Source organism: Zalophus californianus, chromosome 4, assembly GCF_009762305.2.
Source record: "Zalophus californianus isolate mZalCal1 chromosome 4, mZalCal1.pri.v2, whole genome shotgun sequence".
In the NCBI taxonomy this organism is placed as follows: Eukaryota; Metazoa; Chordata; class Mammalia; order Carnivora; family Otariidae; genus Zalophus; species Zalophus californianus.
In genome coordinates this window covers 16640211-16666122 of record NC_045598.1, presented here as the reverse complement: position 1 = coordinate 16666122, position 25912 = coordinate 16640211, and the positions used below count along the sequence as shown (strand labels likewise).

General features: G+C 55.4%; 1 protein-coding gene across 5 annotated transcripts in view; it reads right to left on the bottom strand.

The window, feature by feature from the left end:
* Positions 1 to 9004: 9004 nt before the first annotated feature.
* Positions 9005 to 25912, bottom strand: part of EPHA8 (EPH receptor A8) — a 45729-nt gene continuing 28821 nt past the window's right edge. For 4 of the 5 annotated variants that reach the window (XM_027583061.2, XM_027583078.2, XM_027583088.2 and 1 more), the window contains 14 exons: positions 24942 to 25097; positions 22447 to 22782; positions 18283 to 18407; positions 18043 to 18205; positions 16715 to 16808; positions 15559 to 15626; positions 14549 to 14713; positions 14183 to 14368; positions 13795 to 13856; positions 13037 to 13246; positions 12070 to 12219; positions 11778 to 11968; positions 11194 to 11367; positions 9005 to 11024 (listed from right to left, as the gene is read on the bottom strand). In XM_027583061.2, the coding sequence (XP_027438862.1) occupies positions 10910 to 11024; positions 11194 to 11367; positions 11778 to 11968; positions 12070 to 12219; positions 13037 to 13246; positions 13795 to 13856; positions 14183 to 14368; positions 14549 to 14713; positions 15559 to 15626; positions 16715 to 16808; positions 18043 to 18205; positions 18283 to 18407; positions 22447 to 22782; positions 24942 to 25097 (2195 nt within the window). In that variant the 3' untranslated portion in view covers positions 9005 to 10909. Of the gene's footprint in view, positions 11025 to 11193; positions 11368 to 11777; positions 11969 to 12069; positions 12220 to 13036; positions 13247 to 13794; positions 13945 to 14182; positions 14369 to 14548; positions 14714 to 15558; positions 15627 to 16714; positions 16809 to 18042; positions 18206 to 18282; positions 18408 to 22446; positions 22783 to 24941; positions 25098 to 25912 lie in introns of those variants that run through there. The other variant, XR_003517976.2, reaches the window with a different exon arrangement.

Genomic DNA, 25912 nt, shown 5'->3' with positions numbered 1-25912 from the left:
TGTTTTGTCTTGCTCACTTTTGGGAAGCCCTTCTCTTCCTGAAGTCTCCAGTGTGTGGTCCCAGGAAGAGCTAGCCTGAGTCTCTTTCCCAGAACAGTCCCTCCAGGATCTGAAGACAATGATTGGTGACGCTCCCCTTGCTATGACTCCCAGATCACCTCCACCATGGGATACTCTCATGGATGCACTCAAGGGCCTGTTTTTTTCCTTCAGCTCAGTCCAGCAAATATCACTGAACCAGGACCTTGGCTGCATCAGCCATACCCAGCCTTTGAGAAGCTCTATGAGGAGTGTTTAGGCAAGAAAAGAGGCAAGGCTTTAGACATGGCAGGCCAGCATGATGCATGGCAGGAAAATCACCTCCCCTGACCGTGACTCTATGCTTCCAAAAATTCAGCTTCAGGTCATCCCAAAATCCAGAGGTGACCCCAGATCAGGCCTTGGAGGCAGATGCCTGCCTTGCAGTTTCAGAACCAAGGACAGCTCCACACCATTGTGGGGCCGCACCACTTTCCCCCTGGATTTGAGGCTCAAGGGAGTCTGGGGAAGATGACTACCTAGTCCTTGAAGAGTTGGTTATAGGCTGATAGACCGTGTCATCTGCTCACAGGGTGGAAGTGCTGAATAATTGTTGGATGAATAATTGGTTGTCTTCATTTCAGACAGGACAAGAGGTGAAATTATGAAGCAAAAGCTCAGAAAATTAGGGGACCTTAGGGGAAAGCAATTAGGACCTGAAGTTGTAGGCAAGACTCTCAACTTGTCTGAACCTCAGTTTCTCCAGCTGTGAAAGGATAGGAAGAAGAATGGATATTATACACACACACACACACACACACACACACACAATCTTTCTGAGGCTGGACCATTCTTTTTTTTAAGATTTTATTTATTTGACAGAGAGAGAGAGAGCACACACAAGCAGAGGGAGCAGCAGGCAGAGGGAGGGGGAGAAGCAGGCTCCCTGCTCAACGGAAGAGGGAGCCCCATGTGGGGCTCCATCCCAGAACCCTGGGATCATGACCTGAACTGAAGGCAGACACTTAACTTGACTGAGCCACCCAGGTGCCCTGAGGCTTGATCTTTCTTAAGGATAGAGCCAGAAGTGTCTCCCTGGCTTGGGAGGGATGCTGGGAGTATCTGAGGGTTAAGCAGGACTCTGGGACTCTGCTGTGCATCTGCAATTGAAAGTTCCATGTCCAGAATGTCGCCTTGAGGATCTTTACACTGAGGCAAATGACTCCTATTTTAAGCATCTTGACAGACATTCAATTCTGTCACTGGGAGAGAGACTGGGGGAGGGAGGGAATCAGAGGTGACCATCTGGGCTTGGCACACACACACATACACACATGCTCCTACCTGCCTCTACACACAGGCATACCATTCATATACTAAGTCACACACTGGCTCATGCTACAGTCATGGAAATGCTTATGCACTTCACACATACACGTACAATCATATATGCAATAATATACTTACACCAATCACACACATTTGTGTGTTTTATATATGTTAGTCACTGAATTCTACATACAAAAACACATCCGGTAATGTCAGCCACCCTCACCTTCATGGCATAGGCTTACCCATCGCAGTTATACTCACACAGACACATGTACATACAATCATATACCAACAGTCATACACACACTTGGAGATAATGTCACATGTGCCCTTTTGTAAAGTCTCATGTCACCAAATGCACAAAAATGTCCACACAACTCCTTGTGGTCAACCACTTACATTGAAGCACAAATCTGCAGCAATGGACCCCACCCCACTACTCCGTCACTCATCCCCTTCAGCCAGTGGGTCTCACATGTTTTCCTCCCAGGAGCAACTGTCCAGAAGACAGATACAAGTGTGAACTGCTGGGTCATTCCTGAGCTCAGGATAGAGCTGACATCCTTAACCACTGCCTTCAGCATACCCCACCATAATGCTCCCCAGGGAGTTAGGCTGACATGCATTCAAATCCTGATCCACCACTCACCAGCTGTGTAACATGGAGCATGTTACATAACCTCTCAATGCCTCAGTTTCCTTGCTAATGAAAAGGGGATAGTAATGGTAACACTCTTATGAAGTTGTTGTGAGGACTGGAAAGTGTAATGCATGGAGAGCACTTGTCACTGTGTCTGGTATATGACAAAAGTGCAGTAAATAGTGATTCATTATTATTAATAACAATAAGCTACCCACATGGGCTCCCATTACGTGCCACACAGACAGCCTTTTCTTCACGATCTCTTAAATAGGAGTATATCTTTTTGTTGGGGGTGGTGGTAATTACATTCAGCATCCAAAAATAATGTCAGCATTGGGAAGGAGGGGGCTGCACCTGGACTCCTCTACCCTCACTGCCCTGTTCTCAGCCCTTGGGTCACCTTGGCCATGCCTCCTCTTGAACTTTTCTCCTGATGGTTCCAGATGCCTTCACCTGAGTCTCTACATTTACCCAAGGTCCCCAGGCCCCCTTCTCCTTCCTTTGGGTTCCTACCATATCAAAGCAGAAAGGTGGCTTTCTGGTTTATTTTGGTTTATTTTACATTTGATACTGGACCCCTCATTTTTGGTATTCAGAGAGAGGCTCTTGCGCTAATCTCTCCACTCTAAATGCTCATCACATTTCTCTTAAAGCCACAGGAGCTCCCCTTATTCCCATCTTTTATTCATCACCTTCCACCAGCCCTAACACAGGAGATGTGGAAATGCAAACTCTCCAAGGACTGTGAATTTCACACCAGCAACTGACCCCTCCCCAGCAGGCTAGGGTTGAGAGATGGAGGTGTCCCTAACGAGGTACCTGGGCAATGGGGATGGAATGTGAGAGGTGGTGGCCCATGGGCCCAGGTCATCACCTCGTGGGTGAAGTGAGAGATAGAGAAACCACAGTGAGGAGACTGTCCTGGGGTCTGGGGCTCTCCACACCTTCCCGCTTCTAAAACCTCACCCACACACCAACAGCCTTGCCCTTACACCATCCCAGAGACACCCAGCCACCTTCCTCCTGCTATAGTGACCAACACCAGGCACTGTCCCTCTTTCTTACCTTCATATTATCCTCTAAACCTCATGACAAGCTTGTGCAGTGCGTGTAAGTACTGACCTCATGTTACAGGTGATGAGTGATGGGATGAGGCTCAACAAGGCAAGTGACATGCTCAAAGTCACATGGAAGGGGAGGAGGAAGAAACTGACCCCACAACAGGGCAGATACCAAGGGCCCCAGGAAGGATTATTTGCCTGTGCCTTTATTCATCACCAAATCCTTACCATGAGCCAGACCTGGGCTGGGCACTGGGTTTCTGGGGCTAAATAGGTACACTTTTGACTTTAATCAGTCCACAGTGAAGATGGGAGATCTATCACAGTGCAATATAAGAGCTTTAATGAGGAAGCCTGGTCTGTGGGATCTCAAAGAAGGGAGAAACCCAAACCTAAATTAAGGAGAGGCCTCAGAGGTTGAGCGCTGAAGCATGAGTAGGAATTACATAGGGTGAGTAGGGAGAGGAGGAACATTCCTCTAGTGGAACACGCACATGGCGCAGTCATGGGAGAGGGCCAAGAGTATTTATGGGTCTGCAGGTACTTCTTCCTGGCTGGAAGTTCCTCTGTGGGTTTGCTGAGGAGTAAGAGCATGGGATGAGACAAGAGACATGGGTGGCACCAGGCTAGAAAGTTTGCTTGGTATCTTGGACTACCCCTTTCCATGCTTCCTCCAACCCCCAACCATATTATCTATTCTCCTCTCCCAGTGAGCCCATTCATCATAGGGGTGGGAAGGTTTGGCTGGTTTTGCCCACACTGAGGGCTCAGAGAATTGTTCTTCCAGGGGGCTTTTGTGTTTTCTCAGGGAAGTCCAAAGACAGCAAGTCTTGCTTCAAAGAGATGAGATCCTAATGGTGAAAATCTAGGCATTGTGTTTGATTAAAAGCTAAAGCATCCATCTGCCTGAGGATTTCCTATTGCTTCCCAAACCACTCCTCTGGGAATTTGTTTCCCTTCTGCAGGTGGTGCCTAGAAGGGCACTCAAGAGCCAGGTGGTGGAAGAGTGTGGTGGAAGAGCTGCACTGGGGGAGGGGGTCTTTCTTTAAATGCTAACCATAAGAAATTAGGTGGAGAATTTCATACCCAGACTATGCCTCTGATGCTGTGTGAACTTGGGTGAGCCCTTTTCCCTCTCTGGATAAGGCTGGATTTCTTTATTTAAGAAAAAAAGAAGCATGTGGAGAATGACCAATTTGATTCCCTTAAAGCCCTCTAATTCTATAATAAAAGCAAAGGGGGCACGCCTGAGTGGCTCAGTCTGTTGGGCGTCTGACTCTTAATTTGGGCTCAGGTCATGATCTCAGGGTCATGGGAATGAGCTCTGTGTTGGGCTCCATGTGGAGCACGGAGTCCACTTGGGATTCTCTCTCTTCCTCTCCCTCTGCCCCCTCACACTTGTCTCTCTCTCTCAAATAAATAAATAAATAAATAAATAAATTAATTAATTAATTAATTAAAAAGTCTTTTTAAAAAAGAGCAAAGGGACTTATCCAGCATTCTATGATCGTGTGATTTGGCTTTTCTGTTTTTTTTTTTTTCTAGCCTGTGAGCATCTTGGGGGCAAGAATTATCTTATTTATTCTCGAATTCATATCCCTAGCCAAGCACGGGGCTTGTCACAGAACAGGTGCTCAGAAGGTATACATTCATTCATTCAACAAATATCTGTTGCACACAAATAAGGGCCATCACTGTGCTGTGTGCTGTGGGTAAAGCCCACTGAGTAAATTAGATGCAGTGCCTGCTTTTTCAGACTGTACTGAATTAGGGGAGCACAAAATAAACAAATAAATAAGTGCTAGTTAAATCCAACTGGTTGTAAATTTGTATTGTACAAATACAATAATATTGGGTAACATGGTAGAGAGTGACTCAGGTGGGTGGTGGTCACACTTGGGTGGAACCTTTTGCAGACATGGAAGAGCATCCCAGGCAGAGGTACGAACTAATGCCAAGGCCTGGCATGTTCAAGGAATAGAAGGCTAGGCATGAGTGAGGGAGAGGATGGTTGGAGGCAGATCAGAGAGGCCAGCAGGAACTGATCATGGGGGATGTTGTAGGCCGGGTGAGGATTTTAGATGTTATTACAAACTTGATAGGAAACTTTTGGAGGGTTATAATTAGGAAAGTGGCATGCCCTGGTTTTTAAAAGATCCCTTCAGCCCCTTGCAGAGAATGCATTATGGGGGTGACAGGGGAAGCAGGGAGACCAGTAAGGAGGCTCCTGAAGATGGGGGCGGCGCAGGTGGCGATAAATGGTTACATTTGGGACACAGTTTGGAGAGAGAGCTGAGAAGACCTGCGCATTTGTTGTAGCACACCCACCAGCTCCAGCCGTTGGGATTCAGCACCATGGACAGCGCAAGCCTCGCAGGCTCAGCCCCCCCCCCCCCCCCACGCCCCCCATTCTATTTCTTAGGAGACACTGAGCTTCCTGAGGGCAGCTCTCGGAACTCCTTCCTCCCTTGTGGTTTTTACACATCTTTATTTTTAATTATAAAACATTTCAATATACAGAAAACTCATAAAGTAACAGGCGTGGGTGTGCCCCCCAGGATTAAATGGGTGTTAACATTTTCCCATATTTGCCTCACAACCCTCTCTTTTTAAAAAGGAAAACAAATAAGACACAGTCAATCCAGCTCAATACCCCTTGCCCTTCTTCCCCAGAACTAACTGAACTGAAACCAGTGTTTCTCTGTCCCAGGCATGTTTTTGTATTGTCATTATCGAGTTATGCCATCCAAACCCTGTAATTCTATTGTGACATATATTTTTAAAGTTTACATAAATAGTATAATACTGTACATATTCCTTTGTAGTTTATTTTTTTCACTCCATATTATGTCATGGAGACTTATTCCTATTGGTACATGTTGATCTAGTTTGTTCATTTTAACTGTGATAGATGATTTCATTGTACTTATAAAGCAGCTTATTTTCCTGTTCCCCTGCTGAGAGCAGTTAGGCTGCTCCTCATTTTTCTATTACATACTAAGGTGCAGTGAATATCCTTGGACATGTATCCTTTTGCATGTGAGTATGAGTTTCCCTAGGATGCATAGAAAACACTGTGGGTGACCTGCCCAGATTCCTTTGACCTGCAGGTGCACTCATTCTGCAGCTGCCCTAAGTGTTGGCTGCTAAGAGCCCATAGCTGCTCCCTTCCTGGGAACCTCCTTGCCAAAGAAGATATACGATACGACACCACCCACCCTCCCGCAATGGGGCAGGCAGCCTATGGGCAATCAATGACTGATAAGGGTACAGGTCTGGCCCCTTGCTTCAAGGCGGATCAACTCTGTGTTGCTATTAATGCTCCAGAGCTCCCTGTGGCATCAGATTGAAGCTAATCTCCAACAAGAACATATCGTTGCCTAGCATTCCCTCCCACCCGATCTGCCTTCCCCTCTCTCTTTCACCTGGGAGCGCTCCCTCAATACATCACCTGCACAAGAATCTCAGGCACTACTTAGGGAACTTAATCTAAGACAAACACACACTAAGGTGGAGCTGCTTGGTCTTAGATTTGCTCATCGTAAAATTTACTAAGTGTTTCCAAATTGCTCTCCAAAGTAGTCGCACCAATTTACATTTCCACTAGTGGTTTATAAACATTCCTATTCCCCCAACACCTTCATCAATGCTGGTGTTATAGACCAAGTTTCCCAATCGAATTGGTGTAATACCTATCTTGTTATTGTTTGAATTTGCATTTCCATGTTTACTAGTGATGTTGAGAATATCTTTTATACCTTCATTGGCCATTCAAATTTCTTCTTTTATTTGTGTGTTCGAATCTTTGCCCACTTTCCTATGCTTTGAAATGTTTTGGTAAATTGATTCTTTGAAATTAAAAAAAAATTTGTTTTGGAAACGAATTCTCTCTTGGTTGGTTATACAGCTTGCAAATATTCCCCCAGCCATGGCGCTACCAAATCTATTTCTTTTTTGCCATGTAGAAGTTTCCAATTTGATTGAAATAAGGTTTAACATTGTTTTCCTTTATCATTTGTGCTTTTTTGTGTCTTATTTTCTGCTCTAAGGTTATAAAGTTATCTTCCTGTTTTCCTTTGAAAGTTTTATAGTCTGCTCTTTACATTTAAACCTTAATCAACCTGGAATTTATTTTGTGAGTGGTATGAGCAGGGATCCAATTTTATCTTTTTCCATGGGGGTATTTAATTGTCCTAATACCACCCATTAACTAGACAATCCTTTGCCCCTTGTCATGTTTCAAACTCTCATATATATTTGGATCCATCCTTAGGCATTATTATTCTCTGTTCTTTTTAACTGTTTCTGTATTCCCAGAACCAAATAAAACTATCTTAATTATTAGAGCTGTATAGTAATTATTGACATTTGGTAGGGTGAGGTTGCTTTCCTCTTCCTCTTTTTTCTTCTTCAAAATTGTCTTGGCTATTCTAGGTTATTATTCCACATACATTTTGGGATGACCTTGTCAAGTTGCAGAGAAAACTCCACTGCAAATTTTATTGGAAATATAATGTATAGATTAAGTTGGAGGGGGCTAGCTGACTTTATGATAGCAAGGCTTCCTAGACAGGAACCCTATTGCTTCTTTTCTGGCTATTATTCTTCCTCTTCTCTGCATCCATCCTCACACGAGGGAAATGAACCTCCAAATCCTTCTCATCCTTCAATGCCCAGCTGAATGCTTCCTCCTCCAGGAAGTCCTTGGTGATAGCCCTGGCCCTCTAGGCTTTCTCTCCTCTAATTTCCTCTAATCCTTCTGTGTGCCCCATTTCCCGGACACTTGGCATAGCAATCTGGCTGGGGAGCCACTCTTGTGCATTCCATTCCTCCACCTAGTTTCGGCTTCTGAAGAGTCTGCCTTCATCTCTGTATCCCCCAGTGTCACCCAGCACATAGCAGGTGCTCCAGAGGCCCTGACGATTCCTTCCCTTAGGGAAGGAAGTGTGTAGTAACAGGTTCTTCCTCATAGGAAATGGCTAGTCCCACGGGGAGGAGGCCTGGAGCAGAGTTTAGAGTTTCAGCAGAAACACACCTGGCTAGAAATCAGACAGTTCTAGCTTAACATGGTCATTCTGCCAGTTGGGACACTGGCCTCTCTGAGCATGCTTGTGCCCAACTGTAAGATGGAGACAATATTACCAATCTCACAGGGCTGCTGGCATTATTAGTGAGACAATGAAGGGAACACAGTAAAATGTTTTCTCCCTGGTCTACGTTTCCAATTTGAGGGAGGTGCAGGAGTGAAGATTCTTCCCTCAGCTTGACGAGCTGCTGGAAATCATTTGCTTGCTCATCAGTAGGATCCCCAGGGGCATCTTCCCCAAATGGACACAGTCAGGTTCTGCTCTGCCCCCGATGCCGCTGCCCTGGCTCCTGCTGTGTGCCCTTCCCCCAGAACAGAGATGGGTCCTCAGCCCCTGATGTCACTATAGCAGGTGCTTGCATCCCTCCCCTGCCCACAGCACACAGGTCTCTCAATGGAGCCGTTGGTCCCAAGGAAGTTGTTCTTATGAAATGCTCCTTCCTCATGTGTTCCTCCTCCAGAGGAGATCTTTCTTCCATAAGAGCACTTGAGGCAAGGGCAATGCCCGCTTGCAAGCAACCATGCTCCAGTGTTAAGCACCACCTGCACATCTTGAAAGAGAGAATTTGGGGCCTGTGGGGGTGCTTCCTAGCAAAGCATGGGCTTTGGAGTTGGAAAAACCAGGGTCCTGGCTCAGCATCCCCCAAACTTGACTTCAGGTGACTTGACCTCTGTGACTCAGCCTCCCCATATATAAAATGGGTGCATGAATCCTATCTCCTGGGATAGATGAGAAGATCAGAGCAGAGAAAATGTATGGGATGCATACAGTAGGTGCACAGCATAAGGCTGCTCTCTTACCAGGTGATGTTGAGGTTGAAAGGATGGGAAGAAAATGGGGGACACAGGCAAAGATGAGGCAGAATGAGGCAGAATTTATTCTCATTGTGGGCAAGTTCAAGACTCAGGATGAAGACCACAGAGAAGCAGATCCCTGGGACCCCAAGGGTACCTCACGCCTGGGGCAGGGGCCACACTTTTGCAAGTGCCGGGCCCTCCATGTCCACCCTGACTGTGAGGATCAGAGACCAGGAACTGGGTGAGAGTGGGGTGGGGGCGGGAGGCAGACAGGGTCCTCCCTGGATCGTGTCCTGACCATGTTTCCGACTTCCATAGGAAGGAAGAACAGCTCAGCTATATAGTAATATAATATATAGAGGTGTAGAGAGCTGGCCGCAGCACCTAGGCGGGGCTGAGACTCCCCAAATTATTGCAGGAGGAAGGGGGGGCTCAGTGCTGGTGTCTCTGCGGAACAGCTGTGCTGGCTGGGGGGAGGGCTGGGCAGGGGGTGGGGAGCTGGGCTTGCCCCTCCCTCTGGGGCCGGCAGGGGGTACAAGGCATCCTGCCCAGTGGGGTTCCTTGGGCCCCGCCCACCAAGCTTCCCCTGGGAAGGTGCTTTCTCACCCTGGGTGCTCTTTATGTGCTTTGAAGACCATTTTTGCATTGTCAGGAGTGAGGAAAAAATATTCTGGCATGGTAGAAAAAAGATATTTACATACCCTGGTGGGCCGTAAAGGGGAGGGTCAGTCTCGGGGTGGGGGAGCTTCCGAAGCCCCCTCTCACCCACAGCTGTCAGTGTGGGATGGTGTGTGGGGGAAAGAGCCCTGGGCTGGGAGGCAGGCGGCCTCAGCCCTGTTGACCTTGCTGTGTGACCTTGGACAAGGCACACCCCCTCTCTAGGTCTTGGTCTCCTCAGGTGGCACAAGAGGGGGTGGACGTGGGGCTGAAAAGCTGGGATCTTATGGCCCCTGATCTTAGGATTGAGGAGGGAGGGGCACAGGCCAGGGCTGGGCAGCGAGAGGTTGGCAGAGGGTCTTCCAAGTGAGGAGCCCTGGGATGTGGAGGGGCATTGGGGCCCAGAGGGAAGTTCATGGCCCTGGCCGCTGACCAGGCAGCCAAGTCCAGCTGAGGGCATCTTGTGTACTCTACAGCGATGTCTACACAGTAGGCAGCCAGAGGGGCTGGCCGGGAACCCTGTTTTCCTGTGGAAGCAGTGGTGGGAGCCAGGTGGAGGCTGCAGGTGGCCCCCTAACTGCTAGAGGGAGGGCTCAGACCTGAGATAGAGCCGGGGGAGGGCTCACCCGGGCTGAAACGAGGGTGGGCCTGGTGCTGGTGCAGTTCCAAAGTGGCCCCTAATTCCAGCCTCCAGGTGTGGGGGGAGGTGGGCATGAGCCTCTCCCTAGTCCCTGTGGGTGCTGGGGCCTGGGCCCATACTCAGTGGGCAGCGTCACACCAAGTTCTGTGCTCACAGGCCTGTGACACACGTCCTCATTCATCCATGGTCACGCACGTGTGCCCCCCGCCATTATGGAAAAGCATGCACGCCATAAGCACACATCCGTGCTCGGACCTGATGGGTGGACACGCACACATGGTCACAAATGTTCACAAAGGCTCCCACGACCTCATGAAAACACATCCCTACAGCATATGAACACACACACACACACACACACACACACGCACACACGGAGGCAGGTGAGTGACGTCTCTGTCAGGCTCCGTGTCACTGAGGCCCCAGCCTCTGGGGAAGAGAAGCCCCTCCGCCCTGGGGGCAGATGTCGCAGCCAAGCTGGGCACCGAACGCCCCTTCCCAGGCAGCCTGACCCCTGCTGAGTCCAGGTCCTGCGGTGGAGATCTTGGCACCTGAGAGGAGGGACAGAGGCTTGGGGGGCTGCCTGACCCCCCCCCGCCAACCCTGCAAGTCCTCTGATGGCCGACATGTCCCGGGTCTGCTTTAGTTGCTGCCCGGGCCCTACTGGCCTTGGGTCAGAGGTGCCGGCGGGGCCCCTGCGTGCTCGTCAGCTGGGCCCTCATGGTCTGGATGCTGCCCAGGATCTTCTTCTGGTGGCCCATGAGAGTGATGCCCAGGGCACGCACGTCCCTGTGAAGGAAGAGTGGTGCTGACCCGGTCGGCCTGGGAGGCCGGGAACCATGGGGCCGGGGCAGACCCATTCCCTGGAGCTTCCAACCTCCTCGGTGGCTCTGCCTCTGGTCCCCTGCCCTCCTCCCCTGTCCGCACCCCCACGGGCACCACCCGACCCTTCACTCACTGAGCATTCATACGCAGCACCATGCCCAGGGAGGAGTACCCGCCGGCGGCGAAGTGGTCCCGGTAGCGGCCCATGCGGATGGAGTCCAGCCAGTCCCCCACGGTGAGGCCCCCGCCGCCACCCCCGCCCCCACGAAGGTCAAAGCAGCTCTGGGCAAAGGCAGGGGGTGGGCACCTGAGGCACAGGGGCCCTTGGTAAGTGGCCTGCCAGGGCCTCTGCCCTCCTCAGGGACCCTGGTACTAGCCACTCTCAGCCTCCATGCAGGCTCAGTAGTGGACAAAGGGTCTGACAAGCTAGCCCCAAGCCTGAAAAGGAGAGGCCTGAGGAAAGCTCAGGCAGGACCAGGTTGAGACCCAGGAAGCTCAGGGGTCAGGGGCCCAGGCAGGACAGGGGTCAGGGGCCCAGGTAAGGCAGGGGTCAGGGGTCCAGGCTTGACAAGGGTCAGGGGACAAGGCAGGTCAGGGCTTTGAGACCCCGGCTAGGTGTGGTCCGATTGTTAGGGCTGACACTAAGTCTGGGCCTTATCTGGGGAAATGCTGGGAGAGCAGCTGGGCTTGGGCAGTGCTGGGGTGGGCCCCGGGCACCTGTTGACAGTGGCAGTGGCCCTGAGACTCTCAGGGCTCCGGATGAGGGCATCGAGGACGCTGACAATCTGGGAAAAGCGAGGCCGCTGGGCCCTGTCCTTGTGCCAGCAGTCGAGCATGAGCTGGTGCAGGGCGTGGGGGCAGCCCATGGGCGCCGGCAGGCGGTATCCCTCCTCCACGGAGCTGATGACCTGGGGTTGGGAGGGGGGGGCAAGCGCAATGCTGGGCTGGAGGCCGCCCGCCCCCTCTGACGTCCCACGTGGCCTCTGCCCAGCCGGGGTCCCGGACTCACGTCACGGTTTGTCATGTTCCAGTAGGGCCTCTCCCCGTAGGCCAGCACCTCCCACATGACCACACCGAAACTCCACACGTCGCTGGCCGAGGAGAAGGTCCGGAAGGCGATGGCCTCGGGGGCCGTCCAGCGGATCGGGATCTTGCCTCCCTGCAAGACACACACAAGTCCTGAGGGCTTCTCCCCAGCCCGAGGCGGGGAGCCGAGCGCTGGGTCAGGGCTGGGAACCCGGCAGCCCAGGAGCGGAGCCATGGCCTCCACGCTGCCTAGAGCTCCTGTTCTGCTTGGGGGACCTGCACTCCTGGCTGTTTTGAAGACTGAGCGAAGGAAGTGTGTGGCGTGCCTGGAACATAGTAGCTGCTCAGTAAGCGCCAGTTAACAGGCTGATGCCCCGACAAGGGACGAAGCCCGCGGGACACGGCTTGCTTACTATGTCACTGCTCTTCCTTCCTTTCCTTCTTGTTTGTTTCTGTTTTTGTCACAAAATCCTTTCTCTAAGGGAAACCTCGTCCAGATGCTCAGATGCTTGGATGCTCAGACCCCGAGGGAAGGTTCTCACTGAGGCAGGGTGGGCAGGCCCGAGCCCCGGCCCACTCAGCCTCCTGCCCCGAAGGCTTCTCTCAAGAAGCCCGCATCTCTGTGGAACAGGTTCTGCAGACACTAGTGTTTAGCCAATCCTTACAGACAGATGCGGAGTGGATTTGTGATTCAGACAGACACCGACCCTCCCAAAACCTCCCAGAGAGTGAGTGACAGTGGGGACCAGCCCTGGTGTCTCTCCAGGCCACCCAGTATACAGGAAAGGTGGGAAGGGGGGGTCCCAATTCCCAGAGGGGGAAAGCGAGGTGCAGAGAAGAGGTAGGACTTGCTCCAGGTTGAAGTTGGCAACCCCGACATTTCCAGCTTCACTTCACTACGTATGGGGGAGCCCACCTCAGTCCCACTGGAAGGTGGGGGGACCACGCACCGTGGTGGTGTAGGCCGCGTCAGGGTCATCCTCTAGCACCCGGGAGAGCCCAAAGTCGGACACCTTGCACACCAGGTTGCTGTCAACCAGGACGTTGCGGGCAGCCAGGTCTCGGTGGACGTAGCCCAGGTCCGAGAGGTAGCACATGCCGGCCCCCACGCCTCTGAGCATGCCCACCAGCTGCATGATGGTGAACTGCCCGTCGTGAGTCTGTAGGGGAACATGGCTGGGCTTCAGCAAGGCTCTGCGCCGCTTGCAAAGTATCTTCACTTCTTATGAAGCACGTTCCTGTTTCAGCTCCTTCTCATGGTCTCATTTACGCTCATAGTGACCCTGAGAGGAGGGTGGGGCTGTGATGACTTCTTACCCATTTTGCAGAAGGAGAAATGGAGGCCCAGAGAGGTAAAACCCTGCATCTGAACACTCAGCAAATAAATGGCAGGGCAGGGGCTGGAGGCTAACCACTTCCACCACACCCGCCATGTCTCCCAGCTGGCTGGGGCACTGGGTCTCCACAGAGGCACCCCTCTTAGCCTGTGTGCAGGGCAGAGGACCCCATGCTGCAGAGGGCCCTTCATGTGAAGGGGGGCTGCAAGGCAATTTGATTAAGACCCCTCCCTATCCCTCACTCCCCTACCCCAGGTCCACTGGGTCCAAGCTCCTGCGGGTGTTTGGAGGCCTCACGTTATCTCCCATCACCCAGACTGAACTTCCCTCCCCCCTCCCAACCCACGGGGAAGGCAGGGTGGGGCACACACCCGCAGGAAGGCGTCCAGAGAGCCGTTCTCCATGTACTCGGTCACAATCATTGCCAGGCGGCCTGGGGAGGGGTAGAAGGAGGGGGTGGCTCTTGGTGAGGGGATCAGGTCTGTTGATTGGAGACCCCAGGAACTTGGCCCCTCCATGAGCTGCAAAGAGGTGGGCCAGCACGGAGGGGTTCAGGGATTCTAGGGTTCCCACTGGGGTCCCAGGCTCTGGCCCCCCTCCCCAACCAAGTCAGCCGGGGACCTGAGCTGGGGGGGGGTGGAGGGGGGACAGGGGCAGGGCAGGGGCAGAGCACAGTGGCCCAGGGATGGATGGATCCAGACTTCCGTCCTGGGGCAGGAGGGACCTTGTAGGGTGAGGCTGCCCTCGCCTGGCACCTACCACGGGTGACGACACCTTCAAGGCGGATGATATTGGGGTGGTCAAACTGACCCATGATGGACGCCTCACTCAGAAAGTCCCGCCGCTGTCTCTCAGTGTAGCCGGCTTTGAGGGCCTTGATGGCCACGGGCACGTCCCGCTGCCCCGGCACGCGCAGCCGCCCGCAGCAGACTTCCCCGGACTCCCCTGTGGGCCCCGAGTGGGGCAGGCAAGGGAAGGCTGTGGGACCCTCCGCTCTGCACCTGGACCCTGGCACTCCCCCCTTCCCCAGCAGGTGCACCGTGATCCCCCCTGCCCTTGTTCTGGGCGCCCCTCCCCCAGGCACCCCTCTGTGCTGTCCCCACCTTCACAGCCCCCAAGGCTCACCAGAGCCGATAACTTTCTCGATGTGGATCCTGGAGGCTTCAATCTCTCGGGTGAAACTGCGGCCCGCCTGGCCTGGCTCCTCATAATTGTGGGGTTCTGCATAGAACGGGGGCTCCGGGATCTTCCCCGGGGGGTGGTGCAGGGGCAGGAAGACAGGTGGGGGTGCTGAGGGGCCAGGAGAGGGGGCCATCAGTGGGACGCAGGAGACTGTCTCTCGCAGCATTCCGTGGGCCTGGGGTAGGTCTGGGGTGGCGTGTGGAGAGTAAGGAGCGTCCCCAGGAAGCTCAGGTTGTGGCGGCAAAACAGTAGGTGCCCAATACGTGCTTCCCAAGTGAAAATGGAGTCTCTGTGGACGAGCTATGGGGTCTCTAGGGGACTTTGGGGTCTCCAGTGAGTTCTGAGCACGTCTGTCGTTTTTGGGGGGTCACTTCTAGAGTCTTTAAGGTCTTTTTAAATTGCTCTGGGGTAGAAATGTAGCAAAAACGTTTTCATCACAAACTCCAAATTTGATTGAAAGTAGTTCTTTAGAAAACTGTGTTAAGAAGGATTCTGAAGCTGCACGAAGCTCACTGAGAATCGGTACCATGATTAATACTAATGTCTACCACGGGCACAGACATGAGGCATGGAGGTAGGCTCTCTCCTATTTGCCTCGTTTTCTGGGGTCTCCGCAGGGTCCTGGGAAAGTTCTCTGTAGCATGGGTTATTATCCAAGAGTATATGACATGCCCCCTCCCAAACTGTAGGCAAAACTGTGTGTGAGTGCACAAATGTGTGCATTTCCCCGGGCAGAGGGTTTCCAGCATCCCTGGTGGGGTCTGCCAACCCAGTAAGGGTGAACAGCACTCTGCCTCTGAGGTCTCGGGTTTCTGACATCCTGCTGTCTATCTCCGGGGCTCTCATCTTTTCCGTGGGCACCCTGCTCCTCCCCACCTGTCCCCTCCCCAGACCGGCGCTGGCTCCCATCATGACCTCCTCTCTGCCCCATGTGCCTGGGCCCCTGCACTCACCCTGCCCGTTCTGATACTGCATCTTCTCCTCGTCTGAGTCCTGGAAGGCCTTGCTGTAGCCGCAGTGCCTGTGGACGGCAGCCCTAGCCTCAGCCCTGACCCCCGTTCGGGGACAGATCAGAACTCCTCCCTCCTAGGGGAGTCCCCCCCCTTAAGGCTCTCAACCCAGCTGGATGGTGACATCTCTGACAATTACAGTTTACAAAGTCAAGTGCACTTGGCCCGCACAGCAGTCTACGCACCATAAGCCCCATTTTACATGAAACCACCCTCGGGGGTGGGGACAGGAGGCTTCTGGTATTTATAACACTGTGTGACCTTGGCCAGCCCCCTCCCTTCCCTGGGCCCGTGTCTCCATGTACAGGACGATGTTTCCAGGCCTTGCTGACTGGGCTCCTAAGCCCCCACGAGGCACAGTGTCCTATCTCCACCTCTCTCTGGGATGGAGTGGGGGAGGGAACGATGACTTTAGTTTTTACAGACCTGGGTTCCTGTCCCAGTTCTGACATCTACTTGGCAGAAGAGGCCTAACCTCTCTGATCCCCAACTAGCTCACCTGCAAAGTGACACCAGAATGTCCGCATCACAGGATTAAATGAGGTGGAGGAGGTCACGTGGAGGGAGGCCCCGTGGGCCTGGCAGGTGGGTGGACGTGGTACGGAGTCAGGGAGGGAGAGTCTGGACGACAACGGGCTTTGGGGCTTGAGCGACCCCACGAACAGTGGCGCCGTGTCCTGGGGGGGGGCTGTGGGAGGTGCAGGTCTGGGGGTGCCGGGGACGGGTCCTTAGGGGAGAGGTCTGTGCTGGTGACAAAATGTCAGCATCACAGTGGGGTTCCTAGCCATGGGCCCTGATAAGGTCACTCAGAAAAGATGGCCCCCGCTGAATAGGGATGAGAGGAGGGTCCGGGACAAGCGTGGGGTCCTCCAGCCTTCCGAGGCTGTTTCGAGAAGAGGGGCTGGCAGGGATGGAGAAGGGCACGGCATGGAGGCAAGACAAACGTGTTCCACGTGGGAGGAAAGAAGAACAGGTATACCCGGAAGTGAACCCAGCCCTAGGTGCAAGGGGACCACTGTCTTGGTGGGGCTTGGGACAGGCTGGAGACACAGCGCCCCAGAGGAGGGGCTTGGGGTGGCTGGGGACCAGGACCACCCACCTCTTTTTGCAGATGAGCAGGAGCAGAAGCACGACCAGGCCCGTGATGAGCGTCAGGCAGATCCAGACAATGGTCCGGGTGTCGTAGCGGGGCCCTAGTTGGGGGAGAGCAGGGTGGGGGAACTGGCCTCTCAGGCCCAGGGATCTGGTGGCTCTCCCGGGTGGACCCGGTTGGCAGCATCCTCAGCTGTGAGTCAGCCCTGGGTCAGGGTCACAGGCCGCCTCCTCCTCTGCCCCCACCTTCCCCTCTACTAAGCTGCCCCTTCAAGACCCTGCTGCTGCAGGCTTCCCGGCTCCCACCCCGGTGTCAGCACTTCCTGGGACTGTGTGAGCCCCAGAGAGGCTCTAGACTTCTCTGAGCCTGTGTTTTCCACCTGTAATGTGCCTGTCCTGCCTGTTGTCCAAACAGTAACAAAGCCAAATGTGCTGAGAGGTGCACGTTCCAGTCCCAATTACAAGAGATCCTAGTATTATCTTCAGTTTTTAGACAAGAACACTGAGGTTCAGAGACTTGGGGAACTTACTCAAGACCACACAGTAAATGGGATGGAGCCGGGCAGGATTCCGAGCTGGGCAGTCTCAACAAGGTATCAGACCTCAGAGCACTTGAGACACACCATCAACTCGGCCTTGAACCTTTCAATCCGAGCACCACGCCCTGGAGGGCCCCCCAGTATGGAGAGCTTAGAGAAGACTCCAAGAAGCTGGAGATGGGGGCAGGGCATTGCCAGGCTTGAGTGTGCCTCAGAATCATCCTGAGGCCTTGATAAAACCTTAATTATTGGGCCCCCACCCCAGGGTTTCTGAATCAGAAAGTCTGGGGTAGGGCCTGAGAATCAGCATTTCCAATACCCCCAGGTGCTGCTGCTGGTCCCAGCCCGTGCTGTGAGAACCACTGTTCTGGAGCCTGGGGGCAGGAGGAGACTGGGGAAGGGGCACGGAATTTGTCCCCAGACTGACCAGGTTCAAATCCTGCTCTGCTGGGTGACCTTGGCCGATTCACTTTACTGCTCTGGTCCTCATTTTCCTCATCTGTGAAATGGGGATGTGGATAATGGCAACTCACTGGAGGGTCTCTAGGACAAGTATAAGTGATCTTGTTGGCAGAGGGCACCATGATGCCGGCCAGACTCACTGATAACTCAGTGACAGCCAGTGTTTGGTGGGCTGTCCCTGGCTCTGTCACCTTGGGCAAGTCTCCTCCCTTCTCTGAGTCTCAGTGTTTCACCTGTAAAAATGCCACTCCAGCACAGGCACCAGCTCGGCCACCAGGGTCCCCGGCACCCGGCCTGGCCCGGCTCCCTCGCCCTCCCCGCTCCCCGCACTCACGGGGTTTCCCGGTCTCCACCTCCATGGCCTGGCTGAAGCGGCCGCAGCCGGCGGACGTGCGGGCTCGGACCTGGAACATGTAGCGGGTGCCCGGCTTGAGGCCTGAGACGGTGGCCCTGGTGGTGACAGCCTTGAGGGTGGAGTAGCTCTGCATCTCCTTGTCCTGCCCAGGAGAGGGGTGGTCAGTCCAGGGTCCTCCCGCCTGCTTCCCCTCCCCCTTCCGCCCTTCCCCACTGGTACCTTCTCGTAGTACTTGATCTCATACTCCAGGATGATGCCGTTGGGTTGCTCTGGCTCCTGCCACAGCAGAGAGACGCTGGTCTGCCCGGCCCGCTCCTGGCGGATCACCACCACCTGGGACGGGGCTAGGGGACGGAGGTCAGCCGCCGTCAGATGGGTGGATCGGGGATAACGGAGACTGGTCTCTGTCCCAGGGATGCCGGCTTGGGCCGTGCTCACCTTGCCAACTGTCCTGCCCGCCCCCACCCCCGTCCAGGGGAGTCGGCACCCTCCAATCCTCCTAGCAAATCACCGGGCGGCCGCTCTGGTCGCCCCCCTGGGGGTGGCACAGCCTAGGTCTGCTCTAGGATGCTGGGGCTACCTTGACCCAGACGAGGCCGGACTCCCCCAGCTTTCACTGCCTCCGCCTTCTCTCTGGCCAGGCCCATCCCTTGGAAGAGTGCTGGACCTTCCCCCTCCCCCCAGCCCCTGTCAAGCAGACACTCTTGCCGCCCTGGGGCCCCATCACCGGATATCTCTATCACCAAGGGCCTGGGGTGGGACAGGCTCTCAGGAGTACCTGAGGGAGAGGAAGGAGAGAGGAAGAAGGAAGGACCCCGTGTCCTCGCTGCCTGGGTTTGGAGGGTAGGACGGCAGCAGCTCTGATACTCGCGGAAAAGCCATGAGCTGGGCACACTTGAGCCCCAGGGTTCCTTTGTCACACCAGGTCACCCGTTCACCCCCTCACACAGTGACTGAGTCACCCATTCCCTCCCTCCCTCCTGCGTTCACTGCACCTACTCCCGAGGTGAGTCTGCTGGAAGGTACCAGATACAGCTGGGTGCAGCCACGCTGACTCTGCCCAATGCCTCCCCTGTCCCCCTCTCTGGGCATCCTGTCCCCCCCTGCACCCCCCATACACCTGGAGCTCCCTGAAGACAGGGGCTACACAGGGTAGGTGCCCACCAAATGTTGCTGGGTGACTTTGATGTGAAAATGAAAGAAGTAACTCCAGAGTTAAGTTGGAGGGTGTGGTACCGGGCCCCCATCAGCCTGGGCATCGGGCCTGGGTCACAACCCGGCCTCCTCTGGCTGGCTGGGACCATTACTGTCTGGGGTGGCAGTTTCCCCATCCAGAAAGGGAAGAGAGCAGCGCCACCTGCCCGGAGGAGGTGAGGATCAGATACTGCCAGCAACATGTGGATGCCCCTTAAAAAACAAAGAACTTCCAAGGCAAGAGGTGCTGTGTGAGGGGACCAGAGCACAGAGGTGGGAGGGAAACAGGGTGGGGGACCACAGCGGCTCCAAGGAGGAGATGGCTGTAGAGAAGGGGGCCAGAGAGGAGGGGAGGGGAGGGGAAGGGGAAGGAGAGGGGAGGCCCTGCAGTCCCTGAGGCCAGACCTCACCCATTTGCTCAGGGCTGTTGTCTGCCCCAGCCCCCCCCTCCCAGAATTCCTGAATGCCTTCCACATGCATTGTGGTCCACTAGGACCTGGGGATCCATAGTGACCAAGGCAGTCCTCAAGGAGCTTATGATCTATAGAGAGACAGAAAGTAAATAAGACGACGAATCGATACATAATCACAGGAGGGACAGGAAAAAAGCATGGCATGTGATGGAGCAGACCTTGTATGCATAGGGGGCTGGGGGAAACCGGGCCATTTTAGCTGGGGTGGTCAGGGTGGGCCTCCCCAAGGCAGGGATGACGGAACTGAGGACTGAAGGAACCAGCCACCCAACATCACAGAGAGGAGCCAGTCGCTCTGACGGAAAAGGCCAAGGCACAGAAGGGCTCAGTGGCTCCAAGAGATGGACAGAGGGACGAAAGGCCCGTGTGGATGCAAGGGAGGGAGCCCGGCGAGAGGAGGTGGGTGAGCATGGAGAGGCGGGCGGGGTGGGTGGCATGGGTGCATCCTGGCCTGGCCCTGGGAGGGTCTCAATGGGATCTGAACTCAGGCTGAAGCTGGTAAAGGGCTCACGTGTGACCAGACCTCACTTACACTTTTAAAGCTCATTCAGGACGTGGTGTGAGACAGCAACATGGGGCGAGGGGGAGCAGGCTCCTGGGGTTGTCCAGACAACACAGGATGGGGGTGGGGATGTGCTGTGGACTGAACTGTGTCCCCTCCCCAAATTCATACACTGAAGCCCTAACCCCCGACTTGATAGTATTTGTTGTCAGGGCCTTAGGGGGATGATTAGGTGTAGATAGGGTCATGCAGGCGAGGTCCTCGCTGTGGGATTAGTGCCTTTATTAGAAGAGACACTGGACTTCTCTCTTTCTCTGCCTTGTGAGGATACAGCCAGGAGGCAGGAAGAGGGTTCTCACCAGAAACCAAATTAGCCAGCACCTTGAGATCTTGGACCTCCAGCCTCAAGAACTGTGATCAATACACATTTCTGTGGTTTAAGCCCCCAACCTGTGGTATTTTGTTATGGCAGCCTGAGCTCAGAGAGATGGATCGGAAGGAGGCTGAAGCGGAGATGGTCACCTGGAGGGAGGCCCCGTGGGCCTGGCAGGTGGGTGGACGTGGTACAGAGACAGGGAGGGAGAGTCCGGACGACAACGCGCTTTGGGGCTTGAGCGACCCCACGAACAGTGGTGCCGTGTCCTGGGGGAGGGCTGTGGGAGGTGCAGGTCTGGGGGTGCCAGAGGTGGGTCCTTAGGGGAGAGGTCTGGGCTGGTGACAAAATGTCAGCACGACAGTGGGGTTCCTAGCCATGGGCCCTGATAAGGTCACTCAGAAAAGATGGCCCCGCTGAATAGGGATGAGAGGAGGGTCCGGGACAAGCGTGGGGTCCTCCAGCCTTCCGAGGCTGTTTCGAGAAGAGGGGCTGGCAGGGATGGAGAAGGGCAGGGCATGCGGGCAAGACAAAAGTGTTCCACGAGGGAGGAAAGACCGGGGAGGAAAGTCCCCACTTCTCTCCCACACCGCGTGTGGCCAGGGGGGGACACTGAGCTTCAGTGGACAGCTGGGGAAATGGGCCTGACTGGAGCTGCCTGAAGAGGCTCACAGAGAGAGGACACAGAGACAGCCACACAGACAGCTCTTTCAGGAAGGTTCCCTGGGAAGAGAACGGGTCTGGTGGCTAGAAGGGAGCGTGCCTTCAAGGGAGGGTTTTTCTCTTCATGATGAATCATACTGATGGTGTCAGAAATGGTGGTGGGCTCTGGACTCCACCTTCCCCCCCGCCAGCCAGCCACCCGCCCCCATCTCCCTGGAGACCAGTGGGCAAGGGCAGGGCCACAAGCACCAGACACACAGGCCCATTCCCACCGTGTCACCAGCCCTGGGGACAAGGCTGGGCACTCTGTGGGTGCCCTACAAACGTTGGTTGGATGAGAGTCCCTTGAGTGGGTGAAGCCCTGGCATCAGAGAGGGGGTGCCCTGGGCTCACAGTTGGGAGGCCCCTTTCACTTGGGGACGAGACAGACCTGGGTTCGAATCCCAACTCTGCCACTTCCTATGTGGTGACACAGAGCCTTGGTCTCCTCCTCTGTGACATGGTGAGGTTTCTGTTGGGCCAGGGACGGGGTGCGGGCCACAGCAGTCCTAGACGTGTGCTGGGGTGGCTGTTGATGGCGAAGCTGCCGTGGTGGGTTCTTGGGTTGGGCCGTCACTTGACAGGCAGGACCCACCAGAACTGGGCAAGAGAGGGGCTCCAGGGGCTGAACTCAGCCCAACAACTGGCTAGGAACCCAGAGATAAACGGCTGTTGTCCAAACCAGTGCAACTAAATCCATCCCAGGGGCAGCAGTGGCAGGTGTTCTGGAAAATGATAAGCGGAGTGATTTTATTTTTTAATGACATTTATGGAGCATGTACCTTGGGCCAGGTGCCGGGCTAAGCATTTTCATTTCTCTCACTTAAGCTTCATCCTAGTACCCGAGGCAGGTACTATTATTCCCATTGTACCAGGGAAGAAACAGAGGCAGAGAGAAAGTTCTGGAACCTATGAATGCCGGGCCAGCCTGTCTCTGACCTGGTTGGCTTCCTCCCACCTACAGGATATGTTCTACTCTTCTAAGGGCGTGGAGAGCCTGGAGCTCCGAGTCCTGGGGAGGAAGGCAGGGCCAGGAGAGACAGGCCCCCGCCCGGAAGGCCACAGCGAACCCGTGATAGCACTCGATCGTACCAGGGCCAAGAGCCGGGGCAGCTGCGGGACAGAGCCTCTCCGCCTACCTGCCTGGTTCGTGGTGATGTTGACGACAGCCGCCCGGCGGGGTTCGGGGCTCAGGTCAGACACACCGTTGACGGCCTCGATCCAGAAGGAGTAGTTCATGTGGGCTAGCAGGTTGGCCACCATCAGACTGGCCCGCACCAGGCTTGTCTGCTGCGGCACGAAGCGAGGGCCGCTCCCGCAGGTCTCGCAGTGGCCCAACGCCCAAGGGCAGCGGCGGCACACCGCGTTGTAGGTGATGTCGTTGCGGCCGCCGGGGTCCAGGGGAGGGGCCCATTCCAGGGTCACGGATGTCCCGTTCACACTGGAGATGAGATTCACCGGTGCCGAGGGTGGCCCTGGGGAGCAGAGAGTGACTGGTGGCAGCAGAGGGCAGTTATCTGGGCTGGTCCAGCCCCAAACCCCCATCAGGCCAGGGGAGGGCTGGGACTCCCCCATGATATTTTGGGGGGTCCACAAGGGTAAGGTCATGGCCTTCTCCAGCCTCTGAGAGCTCCCTAACGGCAGAGGTAGCATCAGACTGGACCACAGGGTCCAGTCTGTGCCCAGAAAGCTAAGCCCTTGGCCCTCACCATCCCACTGCTGGACCACAAGGATCCCGGGTTTGTGTTTCCGAGTTTCCATCCAGAACAGGGTGAGAGACTGAAAACCCTGGGGGGGGGGGTGCCCACAGCAGCCACCCTGGGTGTGAAAGGCCCCTGCCATTTGCAATCCGCACTCCACTCCTTAACCCCCGTACTGGGTTTACTGTGCACGTCACTGAGTACTGCTGTGGAGTGCAGGGCGCCGGGAAGCCCAGCAGGGTCTCTGCAGCATGGTGAGCCCAGCCCCACGAGACCCCCAGTCTGGGCAGTGCAGAGATTCTGGAGAGCTGGGGCTGGGGGCTGGGGTAGGCTCCTGGGGTTGGGGATTTGAGTCTGGAGGACATGGGAGGCTGTGGGGCCCCTGGGACTTAGAATTTCCGTTCTCAGCATCCCAGGCAGGGACTCTTAGATCGTAAGAAAATAGAAGAGAAGAATCTCAGAATCAGAGAGAATCATAGACTCTGAAGGCTATGGAATACTAAAAGCCTAGTCTTCTGCAGTCTTAAGATTTGTAGAACCTGAGGGCACGGAATTGTGGATTTGGAGGAAAACTGGAGTCTGGCTCGCTGAGTACGAGTATCCATGACCTAGAGCGGGGCTCACGTTGCCTGCAAAGCCCACAGTAGTCACCATGTCACTCAGCCATCCTTTCTGCCCTGGCAGATCCCACATGGGGTAAATGCATGGGTCTGGACAGAAGAGGGGAGGGAGGGAGACAGAGTGTGTGTGTGTGTGTGTGTGTGTGTGTGTGTGTGTGTGTGTGTGTGTGTGTGTGTGTGTGTGTGTGTGTGCGCGTGCGCGCACACACACACACTCTCACCTGCTATGTAGTACAGGGAGCCTGGGGGCTCGGCGTGATGGAGGTGGGGGGACAGGGAGGTTGGGGAGTGAGGCCGGGCTGGACTGGGGGGCAGAACCAGTCAGAACCGTGTGAAGCGCCCGTCACCCCACCCCAAGAGACCAGGGTTGGCAGATGGGGTGGGCTGAGCTGGGATGGGAGTGTGAGAGGCCCCTTCAGGCCCGGAGAGGCGGCGATGAAGGGGGCCCGTGAGCAGAATGCCGAGACGGTCACGCAGCCCGGCAGGCACGTGCCAGAGCCCCTCGGAGTCCCCTCAGGTACACAGGGTGTGAGCACACGCGAGCACACTTCTCCAGGCACACACGCCTCCCCTGCAGGGCCAGCTGTGCACACGCGGAACCCACAAGGCACATTCAATCAAGCTCTACGGGACTCGGAGCTCCAGGGACCCAGAGGTGCACACACACCCCTAACAATCCTTTACACACACTCGGGCACAAGACTCTGACGTTCACACTCGAGAGCCTATGCACACTAAGCAGGCATCTTCTATAGGAGCAGCTGCCGACACATATGCACGTGTCACCCTCACTGCAGGTGTCCCAGGGCACAGACAGAATCCGACACACGCATGCCCTCATCCAAGCAGGCAGCCGTGCATATTCCTGATACACACCCATGCATGCACACGCCCCCACACACTAAGGCAGCTCTGAACGGTCCATCAGGGATGACAGCGCTCGGGGGCCTCCTCTGGCTTGCCCACCCCCCAGCTCCCAGGACATCAGTATCACTGCCGGGTCAGGAGATGACCAAAGCCTCCTCTCATCTGCCCTCTGAAGCAGAGAGGAAAGACAGGGAAGGAAGGAAAGATGTCCCTGGAGAGGTGACAGGTGATATAGGACAGGAGGTAGGGATCCCCTCCCAGAGAGGTCAAGGCCACCCCTGAGGAGTCAGAGTTAGGGTCACCCCCCAACCCTATATTGGCCCCTGGTCCAAGACAGCCACCTGTCCCTGCCTCACCCCCGGAGCACTGGTTCTCTGGAGTCCTGGGAGCACGGGGTCCTGGCCCGGTCTTGGTCTCCAGGATTCTGGGGCTCAGGGCGGTACTCACGGGTGCAGGCTGCAGATGGTGGGTCCAGGGCTGCGCGGTAGTAGCTGAGGTCACAGCGGCAGGCCTGGGCAGCGGGGGCTGCAGAGTGGCTGTGGGGAGGGCAGCGGGCACAGAGCTGGTCCCCAGGGGCTGACTTGTAGAAGCCCAGCTCACAGGCTGCAGGGGACAAGGCAGGTTCAGAGGAGTCAGCCGGGCCACCCTGGCCAGCCCCGGGACAGCTCTCACTCTGACCCAGGCCTTCCAGCGGGATCTCCCAAGGGACATGGGTGCAGACCCTGAGCATCACCCGGTCCCACCCTCATTGGCAGATGGAGGGACTGAAGCACAGAGAGGGCCTGTGACTTACACAGGTTTGCACAGCTAGCGGGGGCAGAGCTGAGGCAAGTCCCAGCCCCGAAGTCGGCCCAGGAAAGAGCCTCTTCAAACCAGAGTCACGTCTCCTCCAGGGGCCCTTCCTGCCCAGGCCTGTCTCCAGCCTGAATCTATTTGTCCATCACAGGACCCCGGTCCCTGAGTGAGACCCTGCCTCAGATGTGGGGGTCAAGAGGCTAAGCACCCAAGGGTTGTGACTTGGGGAGGAACGAAAGCTGGAAGGGAATGGGGTGGATGGCAATGTGACCGGATAAGAGACCCAGGTGATAAGACCCCCATAAAAGTACAGATTCCAGGCCCCACCACGGCCACCTGGTTAGAAGAGCCAGGCGTGGGGCCTGGGACTCTGTTTTCCAAGCTCCCGAAGCAACGACTACCCAGAATCTCAGGTTCCCACCCCTCCCAGAGCCTGCGTCACTGTCACCGTGACAGGGACACACCTGTCCTGTATGTGACCCTCTCCCTCGCCTCTGCCACATCTGCATCATCTCTCACCTGGATGTCCCGGCCTCCAGCCTTGCCTCCCCAGCCCCGCCTGCCGGCCTGACTGCCGTTCATTCAAGCAGCATTCGTGAGCGCCTACTCTGTGCCAGGCACTG